General features: G+C 35.2%; 1 protein-coding gene across 4 annotated transcripts in view; it reads left to right on the top strand.

The window, feature by feature from the left end:
* Positions 1–1,418: 1,418 nt before the first annotated feature.
* Positions 1,419–8,009, top strand: part of LOC149561805 (beta-1,3-galactosyltransferase GALT1-like) — a 50,549-nt gene continuing 43,958 nt past the window's right edge. The window contains exons 1-4 of one of the 4 annotated variants that reach the window (XM_089825327.1): positions 1,422–2,013; positions 2,260–3,045; positions 4,375–4,547; positions 6,377–7,261. In XM_089825327.1, the coding sequence (XP_089681453.1) occupies positions 6,451–7,261 (811 nt within the window). In that variant the 5' untranslated portion in view covers positions 1,422–2,013; positions 2,260–3,045; positions 4,375–4,547; positions 6,377–6,450. Of the gene's footprint in view, positions 2,014–2,259; positions 3,046–4,374; positions 4,548–6,376; positions 7,262–8,009 lie in introns of all 4 variants that reach the window. The other 3 variants (XM_089825326.1, XM_089825328.1, XM_089825325.1) reach the window with 3 other exon arrangements.

Genomic DNA, 8,009 nt, shown 5'->3' with positions numbered 1-8,009 from the left:
AATGTTATGTAGATGAGAGTGATGCCAAAGAACTTGGAATCATTTCGTTATAAGGTAGATTGAGAATAATGACATGAAGGCCTACATAGAAGAATGTTGGATGATGTTGCTAAATTTTAAGGTGGACTTGCAAATATTTGAAGACGAAATTGACCCAAATTTCCCACTGGTCATTCTAGGTACCATGTTTGTTTTCATCACTAGAGGGTTGTTAACTGGTGCCAAAGGAATGCTTACACTAGATAAGTCTATTGAGTTGGAGATCTCAATTTTGTGTTTATTTTGGGGGGCCAACCTATTTTGTTCAGCTATGTAGGTGATTCTAGTTGTTTGTGTAATCCTACTAGTAGTAGTTAAAATATGTTGTAGCACCTTAGTTGAGATGTAAACGTTGATGAGATATAGTCATAATCCCCATTTGTAATGATAAGGGGATATATATCAAAGGGAGTAACAAGGTTAGTACAGATGGTTGAATGTTTGCATATTTGATGCAAAAGATGATGGTTATACTTTTAAGAGCTGATGCAATCTTTGATATAGCAACTATTTCTAATTTTATTAATATAAAAATATATATTACTAATAAAAAAATCATTAAAATGATGTATAATTGAATTAAATGCATTAATAAGCCCTAAAGGTTGGTATGTTGTTAAGTGTTAAAATTTGTGTATCAATAATATCATTCTTATTTAAGTAAAACATAATTCATTGAATTAGTTAGTGAGTGGAGATTTTACCTTCCTCAAGTCTTCATGAATTATCAATCAAGAATTCATGAGGTGTGCCCTCAATGATGTTTGATATCCAATGAACTCTTTGTAAATTATTCAAGATTAATATAAACCAAAGATCACTTAATGTGGAAGCTTCTCATTTATAACTCTAAACTAAAATAAATAATTTTTTGGTGTTGACCTTTAGCACATGGTGCCATTGGTTTACTCCCTCAAATGACTCTAACTATATCAATGGTATACAACAAAGACAAATACAAGGAAATGAGAGAAGATGAGAAACGTGAAAGGTGATGTGATCCTCATGTCACTTAGAACTCCAATAATATACAAAGCACACAAGATGATTAAATACTTTCCACCTTTCATTGATGTTGCTCTTGACACTCATCATTGAACTCCTTAAATCTTCATAAATTATCAATCAAATATTCATAAAATTTGCACTCAATAATATTTCATCTTTAATAAATTCTTTTAACTATTTTACTTTCAATATAAACGAAAGATCACTTAAAATAGAAGCTTCTCTTACATACCTTTGATAATTATTTGTATAACCAATGATTACAACAAACACACCTAAAAAAACCCTCAATTCTTTGACTCTTCGTCAAAACAATTTATTAAAAAGCCCATAATTTTTTATTTATATAATCGACATCACAGAAAAAAAAAACTGGGTTTTAGATTTCAGACCTGGGATCTCTGACCAGTGACGTTCCGTGGTTCCCGTTAAACCCGCCGTAGCAAATTGCACAGGGAGGTTAAAGAGTAGAACGTACTCTCCCAATGAGGTGTTCCAGATGTACCTAGAACTACAACAACAAAAAACAATACGCACTTATGTTCTTAAATTTTGAAATGTAGGTGAGCGTGGGGTTGTGGCGTGCTCCGGGGGCAAACATATATTCGTGTCCAAGGATTGCATTGACCAAAACGACCATAAATTCTTTGAACACTGTTCTTACATCGAAAATCTAGTAAACACAATTATGTTTTGAGTTTATTGTGGAGTAGATCTAGCACCTTTTTTGAGTAGAGCAAAAATTTGGGTATTGTCAGCAGTGTCACAGAGGTTTACAATTCCGACACGGTGATGAAAGGAATGAGAGATTTCTGACCAATTGGAAAGATGGTCGACGGAACAAATTATATAGAGTGGTTTACTGTCTGCAATTTAAGCTGTAAATGAGTATGGAAAACCTGATCACACTGAAGAATTGCTGTTTTCTGGAGCATGGATGACTGATTTACACATTCATGGTGACAGGTGGGTATGTAAGTTTTTAGCAATTATTTCTTTGATGAAGTGTTTTCTAGTGGGGTTCGAACTAGCGATCTATGTGCAGGCGTAAAATGTACTTAGCCAGACCCTTGGAAAAACGGTGGGTATTGCGTTTTAGCAGTTGTCTCTTGTATGGAGAAGGTTTTTCTTTCTCACTTTGGATTTCTAGGTCTTGAAGTATGAAATGAGGACCATAATTGGAATTCTTTTCTGGAAATGAAAATAATGCAGCTTTGCGCTGGACTGGATCTTGAGCACCCAAGTAATAGTGAAGGAACATGTTGTAATGCAGCTGCGAAATTCAAGCTCGGTCAAATTTTACTGCCAGAATCTCGCTTTTCTAGATCTTTTACTTTTTAAAAAGAAGATCTTCTTCAATGTGCTTTTCAAGAAATGCAGCTTCATTACCGATTATCCTTAGTAAAAATCTCAAGATCCAAGAAACAATGTGGATCAGTTTGAAGCTGGTAACTTAGTTTCCTAATTGATGGGTGTGCAGCTCTACTTAAACCCTATGCACTGCAAGAAGTCTCCATCCCCAATGTTATTTTCCCTTTTAGATATCATTTCTAGAAATCTGGCGTACTTTTAGGTGTTTGCCCATTCTTCCCAAGAGGGGGCCGGTTGGAACATGGCCTAAACCTTTACCCTGTTGTGCTTTTCTTCTTTGTCACGCTCTTTATCTCTAAAACATTGCTAGTTTTATTCACGTTGCGTCATGGGGGCATCGCAATGCAGCCAACATATTCCTTAGTACCATGCACAGTACATCTCAAAGAACTGAACCAACTGGACTTCTCTTGACCATCTGGTTACGCATGGTTGATGATTATAACTGATCTTTTCTGACCTGCAGCTGACATGTGATGGGAGACATCTAAAAGATTCAAGGTGCTAGTCCCTACGTTCTTACATCCACACATTGCAATTACATAGCGATTGTTATCTCAGTTATACGCTTAACCTGGGTACATAGTCATCAGAAGACTCTGGATTAGTATGCATTGTTGTGCTCATGTATCCATTTGAGTTCCTTAGGATTTATTAATGGTCAACATCAAATCATAAAAAGTTTAATCTTTCCAGGCTGTAAATTCTACCTTTAAAAACAAATTATGTCAATCTAGGAATTTAAATGGTTGTGAAGAAAGCACTTAAAGCGAAGGCCAGGCCCATTATCTGCAATTATGTATTTGTTCATGACTTAATGCCATTAATGAGCTCATCGAACATATGTGGTAGGTTGTCTATAAAGGTTTCTTTTCTTCAACATTTTGGAGAACAGAGAAGCTTGTTGAGCGAGCTGATCAAACATACTAGTTTAGGCCTGCATCCTTTATCCTTTCCTTTCTTGGTCAAAGCCCAGTTATGGTTGTTAAGTACAGCTGGCAGAAGTAGTTCCCTGATGTAACCTGTCTTAAAGGAATGTTTAGAATTTGGTACTTAGGGTCCTTCGTGAACATTCCTAGCAGAGTCTGATCTCATGAGACTCATTTTTTATCAGGCCATAGTATGGTTATATAATAACCCAAGCTGTAAATTCTATCTTTTACAACAAATTATGTCCATTGTCAATGTAGGAATTCAAATCGCTGTGAAGAAAGCATTTAAAGATAATGTAGAGCTAGTACCCTCAATTATGTATTTGTTCGTGATTCTATGCCTTCAATGAACTCATCAAACATATGTGATAGGGTTGTCTATAAGGCTTGCTTTCTTCAATACCCGGAAGAACAGAAAAGGTTGTTGAGTGAGCGGATCAGACATGTTAGTTCAGTGCTGCATCCTTTAGCTTTACCTTTCTTGGTCGAAGCCTAGTTATGGTTGTTAAATACAGCTGGCAGAAGTAGTTTCCTGATGGTAACCTGTCTTAAAGGCATGTTTAGATTTTGGTACTTGGCATCCATTGTGAAATTCCCAGATGAGCTTGAGGCTCACAACACTCACATTTAATCAGGCCATAGTATGGTTCTTTCATAATTTACTGATTATGTCCGTGGAGGGTAGAATACACACATCTCAAGTATAGCGGACTTATTAGGGGGTGTAGTTGAGGTTTAAACTTTAAAATGCTTCCTGCAACAATTAGCATTTATTCTGCAAAAAAAATGACATAAAATGATATTAGACTTGCTAACAGATCCTATTAGACATTTAGTTCAAGGAAGCATTTCTGTATGATTAAATGATTAACATTTATGCACCATTTCCTCCTTACAGTTAAAATGAATGTATTTCACCAAGAGCTTTTACTGTTGATTGAAAAAATTGAATGTGAAAAACCTGAAAGCTTGCTCTCTCCATTATTTTTTCTTAACCAAGTGGGTCTCTCTGCTACCTGCTCAGCAACCCAAACAACCCATTCACATGGGTAACTGGGGCGAGAAGGGTGAAGCTAGTCCCCCTCGGGGAATGACCACACGCCCGCAGCACAGGTGCACCATTCAAACCCGGGGCAGTCTCAAACCCAGGACCATGGGGCAACCCACGACCTCGGGGCCGACCACTACACCAGACAGGTTGGGCTATTTGCCCTGCTCTCTCCATTATTGTGTTTTGTCTGCCTCTGTAATAAAAGCTTTGTTTCTGTCATTGATTGATCTTGCAATTTATGATTTATTCAAAAGTGATAGAAACTTTAAAGTTTTGCTTCCTAATCCTAATTAGTGTTTGTGGCATATATTAACAGGAAATTTAAATTTCTCTTCAGTCTTTTGCCCCCAACCCAAACTACATTGTAAAGATTTTCTAGGGAATGAAGAACAAAAAAAGTATCTATTTAGGTTCTTATGCTTTAACTTTGCCTTTTTTTTCTTCTTAAAATTAAAAATTATGGTTACTATGTTTGGTTGGGCATGTGGGATTTGGTTCAAGCCAAACTTCTGAGTCTTAGTTGAATCAACTCAGTTTAGTTTGGACTTTTTTTTTTTGAGTGTAAAAAATGTAAACATCTCCCCAAGCGATAAAGTATAAACTTTAAATAGTGACAGAATGTTGCTTATGCTTCCGGATCCCCCCAAACCTAAGGAAATAAGTTATTTTTGGTGGAGTTTCCGTTGCCTAGATTCTGCACAATATGCAATGTAGTATTCTATTAATCGCAAGAATATACAATTTTTATCTTCATCACTTATCATTCCAAACTATAAGCTTTATGATCAGTATTAGAGGCATGCTGATTACTCAATGTTTGACATTGTTTAGACGTTGTCTTATTTTTAATATTTTGATATCTTTCAAAGATTCTTAATGCTGATAATGTTGATATTATATTTGTCACTGTTAACTATCCATAATTGGTTTTTTGCTGATTATCTTTGTGCTTCTATTTTATCATATTTGGAGATATTGTCTTTCATTAATTATATTATATTATAATTTATTACTATTTATCTTTTTTTTATTTTAAAATTTATTATTGTTAAATCATATTTTAGACAGGGTACATAAAAAAAAAGGCCACGTAAAGAAGGATTGCAAAGAAAAGCAGAAAACCAAGGAATCAGATGATAATTCAAATTCAAGAGCCTGGAAAGTTGAATGAAGACATGTGATTTTTTTATTGTATCCCTTGCTATACATGGACAAAAGGATGCATGGATAATTGACCCTGGAGATTCATTCTACATGATTCTCCACAAGCAGTGATATTCTGAGCATGGGAGCATTGATGGTGGAATGATTTACTTGAGAAGCAAAACAGATATTTCAATAATGTTGGACATGGCAGAGTCATGTTAGTGTTTATTGATGGGAGGATTAAGACTCTTTTTGGAATATTATATATCCTTGGTTCGCCAAGTAGAGGAACTTCTTGTTAGCAAGTAAGATAAATGACTTAGTGTGTAGGTACTCTTTAACAAGTATGGGTGCAAGACTCTTTTTGTGGTCAAGGGAGAATAATATATCTGGAATGTTATCAACTTATCTGTCTTGTTTTGCATAACTTGAAACCTAACCAAATATTGAGATTGTAGGAGAACTATATTTTAACACTTGCTTTTTAAATTTTTATCTATTTTTGTGCCAATTAAATGAGAATCAAAGTTTTCATAATAACTTTTCTGAAGGAAGTATGTACAAAGATGAATCACATTTCAACTAGAAATATTTCTCTACTATGCCTTATTAAAGATGTTATTAATAAATGGTTTCTATCTTCCACTTGAAGTCTATTGGTGTTTTAGCATTGACAATTCAATAGCATGTACATTTGTGTGGTATAACTAACATAATCTTTTGCTTTAGTCAGGTTTTTTCCTCCATGTATCTTAGCAATGACATATGCTCACAATTTAATTTCTTTCTTATGGCTATTAACATTGTTTGAATCAAAATCATTTTTCAGACCGGGGATCTGGAAGACAGTATGTTGAGATCTGTGCAAGAATTCAGAATACTTATTAACTAGAACAAGGCAATATGAAGATAGCAATGGTTGGTGTCACATGCATGAAGAAATGGTTTGGAAGTGTTTTAATAGTTTTCTTGATTGGAGTATTAGTACTAAGGTACCACTTTATGGAGACTGTTGCCCGAAAGTCATCACCTTTCAGTTTCTTCACTGATCATATGCCAGAAGCTCTTCATTTAGAACGTGATCTTCTTATTCGATCTACTGAACCTCCAGAAAGCATCAGTCAACTGGAGAAGTCATCTGTCACAGCCGCTGAAACACTTCATGGCCTTTTCTCTCAAGGAAATCTTACTAAGGAAGAGATTCACATCAAACTAACATGGAATGACATGAAGAAATTTATATTTCGCACTGACCTTTTACCTGAAGCAAGGGTGGGTGTTAAAGAAGCAGTAGTTGCATGGCAGGATCTTATGCAATCTATTGAGAAAGAAAAGATAACAGAAGGAGTTAAGGATATTAATGTGAAGAACAGCTCAAAAGAGAAACAGTGCCCTTTCTCCCTAAGTGCTATGAATGCAACAGATCATCAGACAAGTGTTTTCTTTTTGCAGATACCTTGTGGTTTTGTTCAAGATTCCTCCATCACAATTGTTGGCATTCCAAGTGGTCTTCTCGGTAAATTTCAAATTGAACTTACAGGGTCTCAACTTCCAGGAGAGCCTAATCCTCCTATTGTATTGCATTATAACGTGCGTCTCCAGGGAGATAAAATTACAGAGAACCCAGTCATAGTCCAGAATACATGGAGTGTCATTCATGACTGGGGCGAAGAAGAACGCTGTCCTTATAATGTTCCTGATAGCCGACCAAAAGGTATAGATAATTCATATCTTATCATTGTTTTTTCTGTGCTCGATATTCAGAACAAGAATATTTTTTTCCCATTATTTCTTCTTGACTTTAAATAATAATTTAAACAAAATTAAAATTAAATGGATTTAATCCTTTTAGCTTTCAGAGGTTTCTTATCAAAAAGGTTATCATTTGAAGGATCTATGTAATCACTTTAAGTAAAGAAGTGGTCTCTGTTGTTTGTAAAATGCACTTTCGTAGTATAATTTCATAGTCACAGCATAAGATGTAGCCAAAACTTCTGAATTAATTATATCCTAAGCACAAGCACGGAAAAATATCAATTTACAAAGGTATCTGTTTGCTTGATCTAGAAATCAAACTGCTGCCTTTAAGAATCTGGACACACAGAAAATTCAACTCAGGGTGTTAAAATGGTGGGTTCAACCTTTGGATGCTTTCTTGTGCACTTAATGCTGGTAACATGGGATTCTGATAATCACTGTAATACCTCCGCTAAAAATTTAGAACTCAAAATTAAAGCTTGTGACCGTCTATTCTCGTGGGTCTTGAGAGGTTGATAAACGCTGATCATAAAATCCAAGTATATTTTGGGTGGTCAGAAGATACTTTTTAGATTAATATGGGCAGCCGTTTCAATGTTGGATTTTAGCATGCTGTGCCCATTCACAATTCAATGATTAATATTTATTATAGTTCCCAGACTTGAACTCGGCAAAATAAAAAACCCTTGAAATTTAGAGATTTT

Source organism: Cupressus sempervirens, chromosome 4 (genome assembly GCF_028749045.1).
Source record: "Cupressus sempervirens isolate cs-2001-9-10 chromosome 4, ASM2874904v1, whole genome shotgun sequence".
In the NCBI taxonomy this organism is placed as follows: Eukaryota; Viridiplantae; Streptophyta; class Pinopsida; order Cupressales; family Cupressaceae; genus Cupressus; species Cupressus sempervirens.
Note: the sequence above shows the minus strand (reverse complement) of the source record. Positions and strands in the feature narration are given on the sequence as shown.